Here is a 21,346-nt window from a genome sequence, read left to right on the forward strand (position 1 = left end):
TTCTACTCTGATATCCTGAGCGGCCCGGGAAAGAGCCAATACCTTGTGATTTCCTTTTTGGCTGCTACAATCAGAATTTTTAAAAGATATTAAAGAAATTATCAGAATTTTTTAAGAATATGGAAGAAATTTGTAAAGGTATTTTATTTACCTTGAGCTTTGTGGAACTCAAGCCGTAACGTTTTAATTTTCCAGCAGTCCCACCTTCCAGGCCTCACATAACCTCCAACGGTTGAGTGTTCTCATGTCAAATATCCCTTTTTAACTACAGAAATTTTTATCAGTGGTTTATTGTCCTGTAAGGAGTACAGAAAGGTGTATCTGAGTACTTCATACTTTAGAAAAGAAGTCTTTACTGATGGGTGCATGGGAGGGTATCTGGTGCAAAGGTATCACATTAACAGTGGCTGTGCAAGAGCTATTAAAAATTAACAAAAAATAGGACACAGAGTTTCTGTCTCACTCTGAAAGATCCTGCTGTGCTGATTTGCTGCCCAGTGTAAAATATTACTGCCACTGTCTGAAATTAACAGCTTGTTGAATTAACAGTGGGCACTTATAGTGTGGTTGCTTGCTTGCTAATGATACGTATTTAAATTGGCAAATTTTTTGAGTGGAGTTTGGTGTAAAGCATTTCATGCACACTGAGCACAAACTGGGACAGTGGATTATTTTAAACACTGCATGGTAGCAATGGCACCCTTCAGTCTTTATCTGTCTCTCTGTTTGTCTGAAAACATAAAACAATATGTAATATGAATCAATCTGTCTCTGAATCTTCTTAGAAAAAGTATTGTGTAAGGGGACTTTTTATCTTACATTAATAAAGTCCAATCTTTTTCTCTTTTTCAGAAAAGATGTCCTCTCAAGTGAGACTGAAGCTGCTGCCAAGCATCAAATGTAGCTGTAGAGTTGGATGGAGGATGAAGACAGCAGAGAGCAAAAGAAACAGGTAAGAGCAGACAGGTAGTCAGAGTTAACAAAAACTTTTAAAGCCAGTGTAGCTTCTGTTTTGAACACATTTATTGATGACAATTTTACATAAATAAGCAGTGTGTTATACTGTTATCAGATGTGGAGTCTCACTAACCACTTTAATAGTGACTTGTGTCCCAAATACTGTTTATTTGTCTTAGTTACAGATAGTGAAATAAAAATGGAAAATGATTGTTTCATAATTGTATACTCAGCTTGGTCAAGACAATAATTCGAGAACGAGAAGCGTAGGATTTTGAATTGATACCATTGGTGCATCTACTAAAGTTCTGGGGTCAGTTTGAATATCAGTGACCTTGACCTTGAGTTCAAGTTTTCTGAAAATCTTGTGAATGCTACAACTCTGTGACGAGAAGTAAGTCTCCTAGGTCTTTAAATTTGTATATAGGACTAGGAAGCTGAAGGGTTGCACTGCGGGCCATCTGTAGAGGTGTAGAGTCAACAACCTGTCTCTGAACGTGGACAAAACAAAAGAGATTGTTGACTTCAGGAGAGCACAGTGGGATCACTGCCCACTTAACATGAATGGATCCTCTGTGGAGGTCGTCAAGAGCACCAGATTTCTTGGTGTCCACCTGGCGGAGAACCTCTCCTGCTCCCTCAACACCAGCTCCATAACCAAGAAGGCCCAGCAGCGTCTCTACTTCAAGCAGAAGCTGAGGAAAGCCCATCTCCCACCATCCATTCTCACCACCTTTTACAGTGGGACTAACAAGAGCATCCTAAGTAGCTGCATCACTGTCTGGTATGGTAACTGCAGCGCATTAGATCGCAGTACTCTATAACGGATTGTGAGAGCAGCTGAGAAGATTATTGGAGTCCCTCTCCCCTCCTTATAACACCCGCTCGCTGGAGGACCCCACACAGCCTTCAAACACACTCTTCACCCTGCTGCCTTCTGGAAAGAGGTCCCAGAACATCCGGGCCCTCACTACCAAACTACGGAAAAGTTTCTTCCCACAAGCCGTCAGACCCCTGAACACTCAGTGACTGCACTGGCACACGCACACCTTCACACACGTTAGTTACTTTTGCACAATACTCAGCATTTTGCACATTTCCATTGTCTTGTGTCTGTATCGTCCTGTTCTGTCTAGTTTTGCACTGTTTTGTCTTGTTTATTTTTGCAATTTATGCACACTGCACTTTATGTAGTCCTGGGTTTGTCCGTATATGTCATATATAGCACCAGGGTCTCGGAGGAACGCTGTCTCATTTCACTCTGTACAGTACCTCTGCACGTGGTTAAAATGACAATAAAAGCCACTTGACTTGACCTGTATTTTGTAGCAGTTGCTTGGAGACGAGTGCCATACAGTTCAAATGAGCATACATTCCAAAATATGCAAATTAGCCCCATACATCATAATGATGATGTTTGCTGTTCAGGGTATGAACATTCTATGCTGAAAGTTTATAAATATACAACCTCTGACTGCTTGTTTTCAGTTGAACTTTTGCAAAGCTGAGGAGATTTTGGCTGCGATCACATCAAGTCCAAAGATGTTTAAACTTCTTTTTCACAGAAAGGTAAGTTTGAAGAGACTCGCAGCACGTTTCTCTGAATATTTTCTTATGGTAAATAAGCATTTTTGAAACTTTTAAGGAAGCTTCTTGGATGATTTCTGTAAAAACTGAATTTTGAATCCAAATGAAGGATATTGTATTTTCTTACCATATACTTTGTTTTATGCCATTACTGATGTTGCTTTTCTTGTTTCTAAACAGAAATCACACAAACAAAACGTGGCAGAGACGGAAAGTCCTTCTACGTCTCATCAGAGGTAAAGAAATGTGTCACTCTTTAATGCTGCTGGAGATATTTATAGCAGTGGTTTAGTTGGAGCTGTTTTATTTCCCTTTTATTGGTGTTTTGTAATTACATCTTTTACTACTTCTAGTCTTGTCTATAATTTATATTGATTCAGAGATTAGCGTTTGAAAATGTAGAGTGTAAATGTACAAAATACATGATTTTGTTCCATTACAGTTATTAATTTTTATCTGCAATCTCCAGCATGTACTCCTTGTTAAAATTTTCCACTTTGAAAAATAACATTTACACTTTTGTCCTCATCAGCATCCCGGATGCTTCTGTTGCTGAAAATGGTCAAAAGAAGAAGAGAAAATGGAGACACTTCTGCTGTTCCTCGGTTTGCTTTTACTCAAAACATGTGAAATGCACTTTCTCTTTAAATTGCACTTGTTAATTTAAAGTGACTTTACTTTTTTAATAAACTTATGTTTGTTCGTCCTCTGCAGCAAACTGACAGCGATGCAGAGGCAGAGAGCAGCACTGTGAAGACACAAAAGAAGTGTCGCTGGTTTCTTTTTAAATTCTGGAAGGTATGTTTTATGGAAAGAGTCCCTGTCATCAAGCATTTACTCATCACATTAAATGAGAAGAATTAAGAGCAATTTAGCACATCTATGTCCTCAAATTAAGTTCAAAGATGTTTAAACGGTTTTTTTTCACAGAAAGGTAAGTTTGAAGGGACTTGCAGGATGTTTCTCTAAATATTTTTTATGGTAAATAAGCATTTTTGAATCTTTTAATGAAGCTTCATGGATGATTTCTGTAAAAACTGAATTTTGATCACAACCAAATGAAGGATTTTGTATTTCATAGGACAAACTTTAAAACTCAATTTAAAGCATGAATAAATTGTTTTTATTTTATTTAAAGATATTCCTATATATCTGCTTCATGAGCTGACAGCTCACTAAAGTGATAAATAATATGAAATAATACCAAATTTTCTAACTGGACACTTTTCATGGAGAGACTCCCTTGGTATGTTTGTTTTATGCCATTACTGATGTTGGTTTTCTTGTTTCTAAACAGAAATTACACAAACAAAACGTGGCAGAGAAGGAAATTCCTTCTACGTCTCATCAGAGGTAAAGAAATGTGCCACTCTTTAATGCTGCTGGAGATATTTATAGCAGTGGTTTAGTTGGAGCTGTTTTATTTCCCTTTTATTGGCATTTGTCTTCCACCTTGTGTATTTACATCTTTTTTACTACTTTTGGACGTCCTCCAAAATGTTTCAGCGTCAAAGCTCATGCATACATGCACATACACTGCTCAGAATCTTGACATCTTTCCTAATTTTGTGTTTGTGTTTTTACCTTTTTGGAGCAGTGTAGCACGCGGTGGGAAAAAAATAAAAAGTCAAACTGGGACTATAGACCGCTTCGGGTGAGTACACGTGGTGCACAAAGATCAAAGGTCACTTTGTCAAAGTGGAGAAAATGAATTATTTTACACTGATACTGTAAACGTTGCGCGTGTGTGTCAGGTTTCCAAACATCGGAAACACCTGCTACATGAACTCCTGCCTGCAGAGCCTCCTCAACATTGAGGAGTTCATAAGAGACATCAGGCGTCAGGGGGTTTTGTGGAGCACAGATCCAGAAGCTCAGCTCTTAAGGTGCGCTACGTCAACCTTCTACTTTCTTCAAACACCTGAAGAACAAAGAGATCTAACAGCAGAAATGTCTGTTTACCCTTCCTTTCTACAGAAGGCTTATTGATGTCAGGGACTGTCATGAGTCGACAGATTATGGCCTTAAAGATCACCACCTAAGAGCTTTTAAGAAGGCATTCAGCAAGCAAGCTGCCGAATACACCGGCAGCGCACAGAAAGTGCGTCAGCTATTTGGACATTTCGTTTTTTGCTTTACCTTCTGATTTTGATGTACTGTTTTAAATCTCTCTGCTTTTCTTTCAGGACGCTCATGAATTCCTAACATTGTTCCTCAATGAGGTCAAAAGGCTCACACCTCGCCTGGAGAGGAACGCAGCTCTCCTGGGCCAAAGTTATACCTGCCCAGTAGAAGACCATCACATTTTTAAAATGGAGAACATAAGGACATGCAAGAGGTAAGCCTGTCTTTCAGAAACGCAGAGCTGGTTGCAATATTTTCATATACCTCTTTTCCACGTACCTGATCTTTACTTTAACTACGTTACTCCTGAAATGTGTAGCTGCGGTCACCACTCATCACAGCAAGAGGAATTCACCAGTTTGTCTCTTGACCTGGTTCCAGAGGGGTCTGTGATAAACATGTTAGAGACATACTTGAAGGTAAGATCACAAATTCCAATAGAGTTGTCGTATCAGCGATCTTAACACACCTTTTTTGTTAGTGTTTGTGTGTATGCGTGTGTGTGCATATGTTGAGATTTCTTTCTACCATAAAGCCTGTTTTCTCTGTGCTGTTGTTCAGGAAGAAGAAATAGAATATCGCTGTGATTGTGGAGGGACGGCCTCAGAACTGAAGTCGTCTTTTGATACACTGCCAAGGTGAGTAAGGTCACATCAGAATTGATCGACTGACCAGGTTTCCAAACTGTGGCGCATCAAATATCAGAGTTTTTCGAGACAATATTTGAGCAGTCGTTTTCTCCCATCTTCTGTTTGTGTTTGACACTCATTCTTCTTATTTTCTGCCTTGTTTGTGTTTTTTTTCTTTTCTGCCAGAGTTCTGATCTTGCATCTGAAGAGGTTTGGCTTTACACAAACCTACAAGATTCAGAAGGTGGATGACCCCGTCAGGCTGCAGAGGGACTTGGTGGTGCCATCCAATCAGGTAAAAACAGACTGCAGAACGTCTCAGGCTACGTCCACACTAGCCCGGATAGATTTGAAAACTCCGTGTCCACACTAGCGTTTTCAGTCATTTTCAAATAGTTGTGCGTCTGCATTGAAACGGCCGAAAACGCCTATGTTCCAGTCCTGCGCATGCGCAAAAGTGAGTGAGAATTACAGAATTTGAAGAAAAGCTATCCGGAGCATGTACAAACTGATATTAATCGTTTTTAGGGCTGTCAAAGTTGAGAGCAATCAAAACAACTGCTGTATAATGCACTCGGCTTATCTTTGTTTAATTGCTCACATGACTGCATCACATGACTAAAATGCGTCATCGTTTTAGAAAGTCTGCGTTTTCGAGTGTCCACACTGCGACGGGACAACTCCGTTTTGAAATGTATGCGTTTTCGAGAGCGTTTTCAAGATGCTGTGTTTTTCCTTGAGGAAAACGCCGTCTCAGTGTGGACGGGAGGTCAAAGCGGAGAGAAAACGATGTGTTTTCAAACGAAAACGCATTAGTGTGGACGTAGCCTCAGCAAATCAGCTTAATTGTGGCACTGATGTGAGACTTTATGAAACTAACACTCTTTGGATTTGTTCCTTCTCAGGGTGGTGGCTGTTATAGTATTGTCAGCATCATCAGTCATTATGGAGGCACAGAGTCAGGTAAAACAACAGACTTGTGACAAACAGAAAATGAAAACTTGCTACTTTTCAGTGAAGGACTCACACACAAAAGCTTTTGATGTTCTAAGAAGCACTAAGTCAAAATCACTGTTTGCTTGAATCAGTTGACTTCCAGAAGTTGGATTCATTTGTCTTAATGTGATTTCAGGACACTACATCTGTAGTTCTGTCCATCCTGAGGAGAGTCAGCACTCTACATCAGATCGCTGGCTCACCTATAATGACGCACAGGTGCTCCACACAACTGGATCTGTAGTTTGTGAGGAACAGCAGCACTCGGCCTACATCCTGTTTTACAAGAGAAACGTAAGAAGACACAGCATCTCATCCTGAAGTGAGAGAATTTTTAAATGTCCTGTTACCTTGTTAACCAGTTTTGTCTTCATTCTCAGTTCTGAAACAGGAAGTGGAAGGAAGGAAGGAAGTTAAGGTCATCGTCATGCTGAGAAGGAAAAGCAGTCGTCCCAGCCCACCATCGCACACTGGAGGACAAGTATAGGTAAGTATTGCCCTCAGGAGGGAGGGTCCTCCCAGAGAGCCTGGTCCTCCCAAGATTTCTTCCTCCAGGAGGGAGTTTTTTCTTGCCACCGTCGCCCCACATTCACTGGTCTCATCAGCAGGGACATTTTTAACCTCCTAAGACCTGAACTTTCATGGCATGCATTTTTAATTTCTCTGTGCCATTTGGGTTGATTGGGACCTGATGAATGTAAAAACAAAGACATCAGATTCGGACTATCTTTTTTTTGTTTCTCAAAAGAATGAGATCCACATATGAGGACATTCATTTTAAATTTCGATTGAACAGTGGCAGTGTAATGTCCTCCCTCATAAGTGGATATCAGGTTTTTGAAGAGCAAAATTTTGTATTTTGGTCTAGACAACCCAAAATGTTATGTCTACATATGTGGACACCAGGTCCTAGGAGGTTAAAACAAAATCTACTAGAGATCGTCCTTTTCTGGACCAGTGTTTGGCTTGCTCTCTGGAAACAACAAATTAGTGCTGTCAGCGTTAACGTCATTTTACCTAATGACGTTTACGCTGACAGCACTAATTTTATTGTTGTTATTAATATTATTATTAATTTATTTGTAAAATAAATTAAATTTAAAAAAACAAAGAAATGATTTAATTCTTTATTTTATTTTGTTTTATTAAAATCAAAATAACAACAAAAACAAAAATAACTAATAAAAAAATATTAAAAGTATTCAGCAGTGTTTTGTGAAATTTGTAATGAGCCTTAGTTAAGTTGATGTCACAGAAGTTTCTGAATCATTTAGATTGTTCAACAAACTGATTCACTCAGGTAAAGATGGTAAGCTGGAGCAATGGTACCCTTGGAGTTCAGTTTAAGTTTTCAGACAAATATTCCCTCGATCAGTTGCAGCTTCTGCTTTTAAATAAATGATTTAGCTGCAAATGTTTAGCTGCAGGTAGCAAAGTCCAAAAGTGACAACATTTCCACTGCAGTCTCTCCAGAAATGGCTTATAAAATTTTTACCAAATTAGACATTTATCCTTGGATCATTGACAACCCTGTAGGGTGAAAATCTTTCATTGTACCTCTTATAACATTTTAACAAGTTGCTGTCTCCTGCTGCAAGTTTCCTGTTTTGGCTGAACTTCATCAGCTCAAAAAAACTCACCGTGCTGTGGTGTACTAAATGACCTCATGTACAGGACACACTGAAGGCAGGTTTGCAGTGTTTAATTAACAAAGTCAAGATCAGTTAACAACAGCTGAACTAAAGACTTTCTTTTTCTCATCGATAAAATGAGGTCCATGCCAATGCGCTCAAATGGGACCTCCATTAATGGTGAGGGGCATAAAGGTTGCTTTTTGAATGACCAGCTGGTTCACCAGCTGACACCATTGGACGCACACCATCGGCGCATATCCAAACATGCAAGAAATGCAAGATGGTGGTGCGCACAGATACAGCGGCTCTCCACTTACCCAATTTCACTGTGCAAGAAACTGCACAATGACAATAAAAAGCTCTAAGTCTAAAACAGTTTCCTGGCCAGTAAAATCGGGCAATTATTCGCTCCAGAGTTTTATGCTATTCCAGGTGACCAGCCATCGACTTGTAATGAGCCAGCTAAAACAATAATTTCTCAGTGGCTCTTCTGGCACCAACAAGTGGGTGTGTTCTTCCATCGTGCAAGTGTCACGACACACTGAACATGGTCTGAACATGGATTTTCCCTCAATATTTCTTTTTCACCAGTACTATGGGGTATTTGTGAATATCCATGACTGACCCAGCCAGGTGGCCAGCTGGTCTTTGGACAGGGTCACGGCAGTTTCAAGGTTCAACAAAATCCCTTTCACTGACAGACTGAAGGAAAGCTCCTCAAAAATAGAGGGTCTTCAAGCTCCTCAGTGGCACGAAAAGGTTTCCTGGACTCAGTGTTGTATATTTTTTTCCCAAAAGATTGAAATAGTGGAGAGAAATCAGCTTCTGAAACCATCCAGAAGACAAAGTCTCCAACTGGTTTGTGGAAGTCCAGTTTCTCCAAATTAATCAGCGGGTGAAATGTCTCTTCATGGATGGTTTTGATTCTGTTGTTATTCACGAACAAAGCCCTCAAAGCAGCATATGAAAGAAAGTCCTCTTTCATTGTTGTCTCCAGCGTGTTAAAAGAGAGATCGAGCTCAGTGATGAGTTTTGAAGCGGCTGCAGGGACTTCTCGAAGGTTTTGGCTCGAACAGTCGAAGGATGTTGTTCACAGTGGTGACACTGTTGACTGGTGATTGACAAGCACTGAGATACTAGCATGACAAACACAAGAAACATCATGACTTATTCTCCTGAGTGCCTGCAAAACAAACACAAAATCAAACTCAAAGCTTTTCTCTCAGATGCTGGTGTGGCACAATCTAATGATAAAAAAGGTCATGCTAACAGCTTTTGGAGCACAGCTGCACAAAATAACAGCTTTTGGAGCACAAAATGCATTACAGGTAAACCCAGTACCCAAACATGTTAACAAGGATAAAGAAAAAATCTGAAACAAAAGCAGGTAGTGTGGTGATTTATGTTGTGAGGATGCTTTCACTCCCATCAAAGTCACCCAGTGTTGAGAACCCAAATGAGCCCAAAAACCTCAAGTGGCTGCAACCAACAGCGAACGTCAAGAAGTGGATACTTGCATGTTGAGCCAGAAACATGCAGAAAACCCAAAAGAGGCGAGATAGCACATCTTGGTCCCACTCAGGCAGTACGAACACCTGGAAAGAGGAGCCCACAGTTCAGACCCAAGGTCACTGGTAAGGACACCAGCCAGTTATAAGTCTAGTTTTAATTTTCATTTTAGTTAGTGTTATGGCCTTTCTAAGGGTGGCCAGACCATAATCCACCCCTGTCTGACCCCAAGCAGCACATCACACAACCAGTACAATTTTGATGGTGATTTTTTTTCACAGTGATTGAATTCTAACAAAGGAAAGGAGCGAACTATAGCTTCGGGGTGGACCCCAAAACAACAAACAAAAGGGACCGTATCTAAAGGATGTACAAAACTTATTTATGAAAAGAATAAAACCAAATGACAATGTCTTATCTCCCTAACTAAGAAAAACATGAGAAAAGGGTAATCAAATAAAAAGGCAGTCCACCCCTACATGCTCCTGTATAAAGAAACAGGTAACACAAAGCCTGCCGGTTGAGGTCCATGGCGGTGTCATCTTATATGTTGTCTCCAGGTCATTAGCCAATCTGTATGGGCCGTCCCATGGATGCACCAATCACGGAAAGGCACCTGCACACTCAGATTTACATATGAGACAACATTACGACAACAGTCGTAACATTAACTAAAAATGTTTTTCACCATCTCGTTTTAACTTCTGGTTTAGCTTCAGCTAACTAAAACTAAATGGACCTTGGAAATAATCACATCTTAATAGAGTGAACCATAGACTGTATAAAAGATAGGACCATTGCAACTTTACTGCAGCACTTCACCCTTTCACATAGTCCCAGCTCTTCTCTGTCATGTTTTATGGTGCTGCAAATGTCTTCAGTTGGTGAAAGGTTGGGCTGCTGGTGTCTTGTTGTGCTTGCTATGCATCCCTGACTCGTTTCTTCTTTCTGCATCAAGTAAGGAATGTAGTGAAAGTTCCCAAGAGGTTAAAAGCACCACTGAAAAAATGCCATCAGACCTGAGTTGGGACACTTGGATTATGGAGCTTCTGGACCAAGAGAGTGGATGGGAGCATGTGTTTAACAAGTAAGAGTATAACGTCCCCCAAAATGTCCCTAACTAAGAAAAACATGAGAAAAGGGTAATTAAATAAAAAGGCAGTCCACCCCTACATGCTCCTGTATAAAGAAGCAGGTAACACAAAGCCTGCAGGTTGAGGTCCATGGCGGTGTCATCTTATATGTTGTCTCCAGGTCAAGGAGACAACCTTAACCTTAACAACCTTTCGCGTGCCACAGCTGGTTGCCGACCCCTGGACTAGACTATTTAACAATATGTTACAGATTTATGTTACAAAGAAGAAACGCCACAGAGGAGGTTTGTGGATGTAGTGAAGGAGGACATGCAGAGGGTTGGTGTGACAGACGATGCAAACAATTGCCCATTCCCACAAAGCTATGGTAAAAGCTAGCGTGAGATTGGGCTGGGTTCATTGTACTGCTGTATATGACTAGGTATTTATTTGGGAAAGGAAAAAATGAACTGAAAACAGTTACTTTCTTATGAAATGAACAAAAATAAAACCCAATGTTGTAACAATTACTGCATGGTATATAAATTAAGATTTTCAAAATAAAACACCAGGCCTCCTAAGTCCTAACTCTGGTTTCACTCATAAAACCTTATACCTTTAAAGTGGAATGGCTTTCACCTTTGAAATGCCCCAGGGTACAACTAAAACAGTTATTGTCAACTTAAACCACATTTGTACTAGTGGGCCCCCACATAGACACACATTTACTTGTCCATATTAAACCTGAAGCATAGGCCCTTTCTCTTGTTTGTACTTGTGTTCTCGTGTACTCGTGATACATCATCAGTCGGAGACCAAGTACTGTTCCAATTCAAAGTATGCATCAAGCCGAGAACGCGAAAAAGTCCCGGATGTGTTCTCGCTCCGCCTGTTTTATCGATAAATGAACGTTTTCTTTAAATTATTTGAATATATATGAGTGCCTGTGTATAAATACACAAACAATACACATATGCTTTCAATTGTGTAATTTAAGTGATCTAGGTAGCTCTGTTTTGGAAGTTCAGTTAACGCTAGAAATGTGTTTTGGCGTTTCTACGTCCTTTAGAATTTGTACGTGCTTTTTGGAGTTTGTACGGGCTTTATCTCTAGGGGCCACTGTATATATTTATATATAAACATACATAAATAAAACCACTTTTTTTTTTTTTTACATTAGTAATTCCTTTTGTGCATAATTTTATATTGTTGTTAATAATAAATTAATTAAAGCAACAAAACAACCTGAAGAGCCGAAAGAGCCGTCTCTTTTTAGTGAGCCGAGCTGAAAGAGCCGGTTCTCTAAAAAGAGCCGGAATTCCCATCACTAATTCTTAGGACTTAGCTTCTGTGTCAGGTCCCACAGGTTCACCTGAACCTTTACCACTTGTCCCGCCCCAAAGCAGAAAAGAGTGTTTTGGACTGGCTTGTTAGTCTAGCAACCAAAGACAATACAGAGTTGAGATGACTGACATTAGATTGGTAAACAAATAAGGTGAACCTATAAAACAGTCATAAATTCAATTATGTTTAATTCTTGAGTTTAATAAACAGATAATGTCTGTTAGCAGTTAATCTGTCATTACAGTTAAATGCTGAAGCAGGAATACATTTGTTTAACACTCACAAATGTAGGACTTAGTCATTTCTACTTTAATTTCTCCATTTTCTACCTATTAAAGGATGACAAAATCGCATTTGGAGTCTGCTGTAGTTGATAGTGGTGCAAATACTTTCACAACCACAAGTCAAAGGTTTTTACACTTAATTTGTCTTGTTTTTCAATACATCAGTATTTTAAAATACATTGTTATTTATCATAAAAAAGAGCAGCATTGATGAGTAATGTGCTAGTTTTCTGTGGTGCCATTTTCATCCTTGTACTACTGTGGTAGTGAAATATACTTTAGAAATGTGCTATAATAATGCAGTTCTTTAACTTGGAGTTGGTCTTGTATGGTTTAACCTTTTTTTCCTGTGTGTTCGCATTTGTATTGTAACATTTATTCTGTAGCGATATCTCCCAGGTGGCATCTTTGGTCTCCTTCCTTGCTGTTTTCTGGTAGTGACCTCACCCAGATAGCTGTAGGATGGTCACTCACAAGCTGAACACAAATATTTCTTTTAATCTTTGCTGCCATTGTATTAAACTTGATTTATGAATTTATGTATTCAGTCAACACAAATTCCAAGCAGGTAAAAAGCTTTGGAGCTCAGCAGCAGTCAGAAGAGCTTGATGAGGTGAGGAAGAAGTTACTGCCTCTGTCAGTGCGCCCCAGGGTGGCTGTGGCTACAGTGTAGCTTGCCATCACCAGTGTGTGAATGTGTGTGTGAATGGGCGAATGACTGGATGTATAAAGCGCTTTGGGGTCCTTGGGGACTAGAAAAGCGCTATACAAATACAGGCCATTTACTGTTGTCCTGGAGTAACTGTAACCCACATAATTCCCTGAGGAATTATTAAAGTATTCTGATATTAAAATCAAACATGAAATGCATTCAAAGACAGAACAGAAAATATTCACAAGCAAATAAAATAATATATTCAATAGTTGTTTTTTGTTTTATCTTTCAAATCCTGTTTATAAATTGGCTTTAGCCTGTGCAGCATCACAACTCAGGTGAGTTCTAAAGAACTCCTCTATCTTCTTCCACAGGTGGATCTCTGCTGCTGCGTGGGCCCTGGGCTCCCCTCCCCACACCACTGAGAAGCTAAGCATCCCATGGAAAGCAGAGGAACAGAAGGGTCCATAGGGTGGCTCCAGCAAATGTCCAGCTCCAGGATAAAAAACAGTTTCAAAGTTCTCCTTCCCACGACGCTTCAGTCTCTCCACCATCTGGTCCATGTAGGCCTTGCTGTCCCAGTTGAGGTCATCCTCTGCAGCCACAAAGAGAAACTGGCTCTTGGCTCGTTCAATGGTGACGAGGCTTCCTTTGTTCTTCTCTTCCAGGGGATCTTCAGTAGCATACTTGATAAGGTTTGCTCCAGACTTGGTGGTAATCACCTTGCTGAAGTCAAACATTAAGGGTGAGAGGATCTGCTGTTTCTTGTAGTAGAGGGGAGTGCCCACACTGGCACTGGTGCCATTGATCCAAACTAAGGCCTCCACACCGGGCACGAATGCAGCAAGAGAGAGCGCGATATCTGTTCCCTTTGATCTTGATATTATGCCGACTCCTTTACTGCCCGCCTGTGAAATAACACACAGAGCTCAGAAACCGGCAATTCCAAAGTATTAAAAGTTGTGACCTGCTGGGCATTTAAACTGGAACAGTAGTACAATAAGTACTTCTACAAAGGATACAGCTGTGCAAATATGATTACAGCTAATATGACAAGCCACCCCCTCCTCTGTCCTCCAGATGCATTTTAGGAACTGAGACATCTTTTAAGACATCTGTTATTAATCTCTGTCTCTCTTCCACAACATGTCTTCTATCCTGTCTTCCTTCTCTCACCCCAGATGGCCCCGCCCCTCCCTGAGCCTGGTTCTGCGGGAGGTTTCTTCCTGTTAAAAGGCAGTTTTTCCTTCCCACTGTCGCCAAAGTTCTTGCTCATAGGGGGTCATTTGATTGTTGGGTTATTCTCTGTATGTATTATTGTAGGGTCTGCCTTACAATATAAATACTTTGAGGCGACTGTTGTTGTGATTTGGCGCTATATAAATAAAATTGAATTGAAATTGAATCAAGAAAAGTGATGTACCCTTTGCAGAAAATATACCTTCGCCACCTGTTAAAAAAAAAAAAGAAAAAAAAAAGGGGGCCCACTGTAATGATAGTGAATACTTCTAAGTGGAAAACCACATACAGTACCTGGGGGTGTAAACAAGACTCCTCGTATGTTCCCCTCTTTGACTGGGTCCCGACTGACCCCGTCTCCCATCAAAAACCTCTCGTTTGTCTCTTCTGCCAGTATCCTGCCATCCGCCTCCTGCTCATGCACAGAAAACTTCACCACGTGAGGGTTCAGAGCTTTGTTCTTGAAGAAGTACTTGTGCAAAGTGTCTGCCTTCAGTGACTGCAGCAGACCCATGGGCTGCACTCCAACGTAGCTCCCGTTGAGTGAGGGGTCTCGGTTCAGGTCGACCTCTCCGCCATCATCTGCCCTGTAAGTGGCTGAAGAGCCGAACACCACTTCTCTCTCGTCGGTCGATGTGGCTCTGATTGTGACTACCTGCCTTGACCGCAGCCCGGCCACTTTCAGCTGAACGGGCTCATCAAACAGACACCTGGTGCTCGGCAGCAGCCTCAGCCTGACTTGGGAGGACATCTTTTCTGAAAGATCAAAGACTGAACTCCATGAATGTTCAATATTTGGACAAATGGGTCATTGCAAGGAAAATAAAAAAGAAACATTCTTGGAATGCTTCCCACTCGACACCATCAGAATCAGATCTTTTTTTTTTTAACTTCAATATATTTGAGGACGCAATGCTACATACTATGTAGATTACTGGAGTTACAGACCAGAAAGTATACAGTGTTAGGTCAAAATGTGGCACTTTTTAATGTCCCAGCATTTTTTAAATCTCACAACTTTTTAACCACATGAAATTTTAAAGGCTGAAAATTACATTTCAGCTTTGTTACAAACAGCAACCTATTTAATTTTAATTCAGCTGTCTACTGGGATATATCAAAATTTTCAGTAGTAAAACTTCATAAATTTAATGCCAATGATGCAGAGAAAAAGAAACAAGCAATAATACACTGGGTATTTTTCCTGCTCTGATCAGTCACTGGAGAAAACTCTCACAGGTGCATTTTGATGACCTTTCACATAGTTACTGGATGTGAAAGGTCATTTTTTCCCTACATTCTAGTGTCCAAAGTAATTTTCTAAAGCAGGGATTCCCAAAGTGTGGGCTGGGGCCCTCTGGTGGGCTGTAAAGATACTGCAGGTGGACCACAGTATTAACAGAAATTCGGTTTGGAATTACTCGGAAGTATGTGTAGTTACATGTTCATACAAGTTAATTTACTTATATAAAAAGTGAATTCGAACTGGTAGTACGAGGTGGTTAGTTTGTGATATTATTCATTACTGTGACCTTAATTTTCTGCTCATGTATTTAAATTTGTATCCCTGTGGCAGGCGGGGTCACACACTGGCCTTAACATTATGCATATGATTGGGTAACAATAGCAAATTATAGCCTGAGTTGTTTATGTTTGTTTTGTTTTCAAGGAAACATATACATTTCTTTTGTATTTTAATTAGAGGGAGGATTTCAGATTGGGTGGGCCCCGCTAGGTTTTCTTTTTTTAAGAGAAAACGGAAGTTGTTGTTGGGGACTGAAAGTTAATGACACACTGAAATCCCTAAAGTTTATGGAATTTTGGTTAATTGTATGGATTAAAGAAATGACACTAATGGCTCTTGGCTCTGGAGTAATCGCTGAAATTACTCCAGAGATCTAAAGCGTATCTTATATGAATATTTCCCATAATGCTGAAATGCCAAGTGTATCATATTTAATACATTAGTTTTTATGACTTTTTTGAGACTTCCACATTATTAGTGTGAATTTTCCCCCTGAGAAATCTGAAGAAATTGCACAATAAAATTTCAAGCAATAAATTGCACAAAAATGCCAGCTGAAGTAAAAAAAATAAAAAAATAAATTAAATTAAGACTCATACATGCACATTGATATTTAATTTTTTTTATGGGTCTAAAGTTAAAAAAATACCTGTGTCAAAAAGATGAACCATTTTGTAGTTATTTCATGGTTCAGGCTTTACAGGGTTAAAAACGAGTTCAACTGTTGTTTCATTCTTTTATTCTGAAGCACATTTGAATTCATGGGATTAATTTCTTCTTTTCTTATGTATGTGTACTTTTGATATTTGTTTTGTTTTCTGTTCATTATTAATCATACTGTCTGTGTAAAACACCAGCTTCTAATCTAGGCATGGGGATATCTTTAGAGTCCTGCATATGCAAACCATGCATATGTCACAGAGGGACAACACAACAATAAACAAGGGGAGACTGAGACAACATGAAGACAATATAGATACAGTATAATGAGACGGGGGAAGTTAGCTCAACACAAAACACATTACATATCCATTACCAAAATAAAACAGGAAATGTGACACAACATGAATCCATCCATCTTCTTCTGCTTATGTAATCCAGGGTCACAGCGAGAACATAAATCATTTGACAAAATGAGCTCTTAAGACACCGAGACCATGACAGCTGTATATAGATTCAAGGACTCAAGAGATTTTTCAAATTAGCAAAGAAAAAAAATATATCAACATTTTTCTGGAAATGTATGTTTCCATTAAAATAGTAAATGGCCTGTATTTGTATAGCGCTTTACTAGTCCCTAAGGACCCCAAAGCGCTTTACACAACCAGTCATCCACCCATTCACATTCACACACCGGTAATGGCAAACTACATCGTAGCCACAGCCACCCTGGGGCGCACTTCGTAATCCATTTAAAAATTCATCTTAAGTCACTGTCTGCTTATTCAGAAAAGTCCTGTTTAATTTTTTATAGGAGATGTACTCCAGAGAAGCTCCTCACTGTACAGGTGAGACGCTCGTGACTGACTCGCAACACAAAAGCTGCCAAAATAAGTGAAAAGCAAGGATTCTGGTATCTTACTGCCCCTGAGGATTTTTATCCCTTTCCAAATTTATTTAACAACACAAATTCAAAACAGCTGATTATTCAGCTTCATTATATGACATAAACCCTGTATTCTCTCTCCCCTTGAGCTTTTCTCTCTTAACTGTCACCAGATTTTTGTTATCTTGTCCACACAAACAGTTTTATTTGAATGTAGTTTGCAATTTTTCTTGCACAGAATTTATGCAGATAAAGTTATCACATCATTCCACCAAATGTTACAGTTTATGGCAATAAGACATGGAAGAAAAGCACAAAACTGCATAAAAGGTCAACCTAAACCTCCAGACATTTGAACACTTTTACTAATTTGTAATCCATGATCATTTCTGCACTAACATCTGAATGTGAAATAAAGCTTCACTCTGCTGATCTGTTACTTACAATCATCTAAAAGCCTTTATGTCCCATTAATTTATTTTACTTGTGATGTGACAGATGGACGGTGGGAGTATGTAAATAATCATAACAACAGCAAAAATGTACTGACAAGGTGAAAGTGAGGGTCTAGAATCTAGTTATAGTTCAATCACTATATCAAGCTAAATGAAAAGGCTTTAAGCTGAATTCATACTGATGTAGATGTAAACTTTACATAAACTGATTTTTGTGCTCTGAGGCTGAAAAGTATGCCAAAAACTGCCATTCTTTTAACGGGCACCTGAGGCTATATCCAAAGAAGTGAGTAACTCTCAGCAGTAGGAATACACTTGTTTACAGCTTGGACCAAAGCCGTTTTTTGTATCTATGGCTAATTTTCTACTTGTAACAGCTTCATGCAGGGTGGAATTTTATATAACTTACCCATTTAAATTGTGTGCAAGTGGATGTAGCCACATTTAGTGACAGGTGCGTGGAAACTAGGTCAGTACTGTTTTAGTGGGCCTCACCGAAATTGACCTCTCAGCCACGTAACTGGGTAAGTTTTGTATTATTTAAAAATGCAAATCATCAGCTAGTCCAAGAACTTTGTGCTCCAATTCTAGTGTGTGATGTTCAAGTATTTAGTTTGTTACACCAATATATTGTATTGATATAGTTTGCTTACCAAGCTTGGAAGCATTGGGTGATAACTACATCCTCTTGCTAACGCACTGCTTACACCAGGCTGTTTTTCTGTTTGTTTGTTTTTCATTGTTATTTTTAAGTATGAGTGATAGAGTGAAATAACATGTTTTAATTCAAGTTTATTATTTATTACATCAATGCTAAAAAGAGTTTAGTATTGATTGCTTAACTACAAAGGATTGGAAACAAATCTTTCATCCATTCTGTTTGGGAAATCTATCCATTCATTTACTTCCACTTACCTAATTCCGGGTCACAGGGGGCGGGGGGAGCCTATGCCACCTGTCATAGGGAAAGCTGGGTTCCACCATGGACAGGTTGCCAATCTCTCACAGGGCAACACATCCATTCACACTCACATTCACACCTACAGTCAATTTAGCATGACTAATTAACCTAATTGCATGCATGTTTTTGGGCTGTCCAAAGAAGCCAGAAAGGCAAAGAACATGCACACACAAACTGGGTTGAGACTCAGAACCTTGTTGCTTTGATATTCAGTACAAATCACTGGTCCACTCTGCTTGACACTCAGGAAGCTTTAGGTTTTAAATGTGGTGCCTAAAGTTAGATATTTGGGTCACATCATGACTGATCTCTGCAATGATGATGTGCAGCACCACTGCTGCACAGTATATGCACAAGCAAATATGCAAGTCTTTAAATTCTACATGTGTACAGATGATGTTAAAAGCTCCTTTTAGATGGCTTTTTTTTATTGTACTCCATCTTAAACCACAATTATGGCACAAAAATGAAAGAAAAAAGCTTTAGGATGTTGCTCAAGCTTGTGCAAGTGCAACACTAAATGTGTATTGTTTTAAGTTTTGATTGAGTAGTGTTAGTTTGTTCTTTTCCTTTGTTTGATGACTTCATTTACTTTTGTTTGAGCAACCAAAAAAAAGTCAAGTGGATTTCATAATGGTTTTGAACACACTAACAATAAAAAGCCCATTTAAGCCTCTCAGAAAATTCCTAATAGAACATCTCAGCTTTTCATTAGTTATCTATTGTTTTACAGAGTTTTTCAAATCCTGCAGGAGGCATTACTCTCAAAACAGAAATAGTAACACCCATGATGTTAACCTATTGCTCCCTCTTGATGCAGTGTAACCACTGCACTGTTAAGCCAGGGGGCTTTTTTTTTTAAAATCTACATAAATATACACGGTACGGTATCATATACCAAACATTAAATGTATTTTTTTTTCCTAAAAACTATGAAAATACAGATTTCCATGCAGTAGTGTTGCAACACAGAATCTGACATGATGTCTATGCCTATTCAGGCCTCACTGGGAACAATGTAAAGCACAAAATGTGTGGGATAAACATGTAATTGTTATACTTTTACCAGAAACGTGGAAATCTTTGATCATCTGTTTTCAAAAGCAGGCCAACACGTTCGCTGTCTGCATGTTGGCAAGAGCCCGAGGACCACTGCCAAACACAAGGGCCGCAGAGGGATTTGAATAAATGTTTCTACAATCACTGTTTCCTCGTGTCCTTTTTAGATGAATTAAAAGGAGATGATATGGTGGCTCTGCTTGTTTTGGATGCACTGTGCAAGGAATGAGACAAAGACTAAAGAAAAGCGCTCTTGCGTAAATCAAAAGTTGTTTGACTTTGGAGACCAACTTTTTCCTTTGTGTGTTGATAAAATCAAGAACTACACAAAAAGTGTACAAGAACTAAGGAATTTTCTACACCAGTCATTGCAGTTAATCAAATCGCAATCACTATTGCTAGGATTTAGTTTCCCGTGAAAGCTCCAAGAGCAAGGCAGCTCTCAGATTGTGGTTTTTGATTGTTTTGCCAGTTTCATAAAAAAATTATAGTATGAGACATGTGCTACAGATATATATATATATAAAAATTATTTACTGACCTCTTACAGCTACAATCAATAAGATTTATTAATAACATAATGTAGGGTGCGATCGTGGCTCAAGAGTTCGTCTTGTAATCGGAAGGTTGCCGGTTTGAGCCCCGGCTCCGACAGTCTTGGTCGTTGTGTCCTTGGGAAGACACTTCACCCGTTGCCTACTGGTGGTGGTCAGAGGGCCCGGTGGCGCCTGTGTCCGGCAGCCTCGCCTCTGTCAGTGCGCCCCAGGGCAGCTGTGGCTACAATGTAGCTTGCCATCACCAGTGTGTGAATGTGTGTGTGAATGGGTGAATGACTGAATGTAGTGTAAAGTGCTTTGGGGTCCATAGGGACTAAGTAAAGCACTATACAAATACAGACCATTTACCATTATGTTTAGAAACAGAGTGGACCTTTCAAATTATTTCACACATTTCCTCTAGGTTCAAATTTGTAGCTCTTTCTCAAAAAATTTGAGTGATTTCATTATTGTAAACCCAGTAAATGTGCTTTTAAAGTGCAATCAACACTTTGAAACGGTTCAAACACTGGATAATATCTCATTATGGCTTCCAGATGGACTAAATAAATAAAAAGAAGCTTGCAGCTAGCAGCATGAAATAGTGAAGAAAGGGGAGCCGATATCATGTGATGCATTATTGAGCAAAGTGTAAGAATAGTCTAAGAAGAATTTTGGCTTTCAAGTTTTCTTCAACTGACTTTAAAACAGTCTTTGTCTCTGTCCTTTGTTACTAAAGTCCTAAAGATACAACACAGTCTTAAAAATAAATACATCTGCACCACATGGGACAGAGATCTTGGCTCCTCTTGTCAGCAGCCTGCTGAGATAATTACACGGTGCAGACTACATGAACATGGCCTAATAATACACAGTGCAGACATGGCAGGCTTGTAAGGTTCACCAGATCAGCAGCTTGGCCCAAAACCATTCTCGTTCTTACTGTTTTTTAATCAGTTGGAAGAAAAAGGTGAACACCTGAAACAGACAGTATTATTTGTAATTGTTACTGTACGGGGGACTTCTTGAAGAAAGAAATCAGCTGCTAATCTGACCGAAAGCTTGTTTGTGTCAATGAAACTTTGAACTTTATAAGCCGATCTTTTAAACTATTCACTGAATTCTCAGCGTCACAAATTACCAACATGATGTTAACAACAATCCAAGGGAGAGCAGCAGCTCCAGTCCTTCATTAAATACCACAAGCGATTAGATGATGAGAGAGAAACTACA

At 39.4% G+C, this 21,346-nt stretch overlaps 1 protein-coding gene and 1 pseudogene across 1 annotated transcript; one reads left to right on the forward strand and one right to left on the reverse strand.

The window, feature by feature from the left end:
* The first annotated feature begins 2,456 nt into the window (after positions 1 to 2,456).
* Positions 2,457 to 7,318, forward strand: LOC146687229 (ubiquitin carboxyl-terminal hydrolase 37-like). Its single transcript, XM_085439587.1, has 15 exons — positions 2,457 to 2,526; positions 2,725 to 2,780; positions 3,077 to 3,149; positions 3,259 to 3,342; positions 3,842 to 3,897; positions 4,142 to 4,198; positions 4,299 to 4,430; positions 4,522 to 4,645; positions 4,731 to 4,882; positions 4,988 to 5,087; positions 5,230 to 5,306; positions 5,484 to 5,592; positions 6,203 to 6,260; positions 6,430 to 6,587; positions 6,674 to 7,318. The coding sequence occupies exons 1-15, from the start codon at positions 2,500 to 2,502 to the stop codon at positions 6,677 to 6,679; spliced, it is 1,269 nt and encodes a 422-aa protein (XP_085295713.1). The 5' UTR covers positions 2,457 to 2,499; the 3' UTR covers positions 6,680 to 7,318.
* A 4,706-nt stretch (positions 7,319 to 12,024) lies between these two features.
* On the reverse strand, positions 12,025 to 14,782 carry LOC146687230 (acyl-coenzyme A thioesterase 2, mitochondrial pseudogene; annotated as a pseudogene).
* Between the last annotated feature and the right edge of the window lie 6,564 nt (positions 14,783 to 21,346).

Source organism: Copadichromis virginalis, linkage group LG18 (genome assembly GCF_057382275.1).
Source record: "Copadichromis virginalis isolate Kocher_CV1m ecotype Utaka linkage group LG18, C_Virginalis_male_GT1.1, whole genome shotgun sequence".
In the NCBI taxonomy this organism is placed as follows: domain Eukaryota; kingdom Metazoa; phylum Chordata; class Actinopteri; order Cichliformes; family Cichlidae; genus Copadichromis; species Copadichromis virginalis.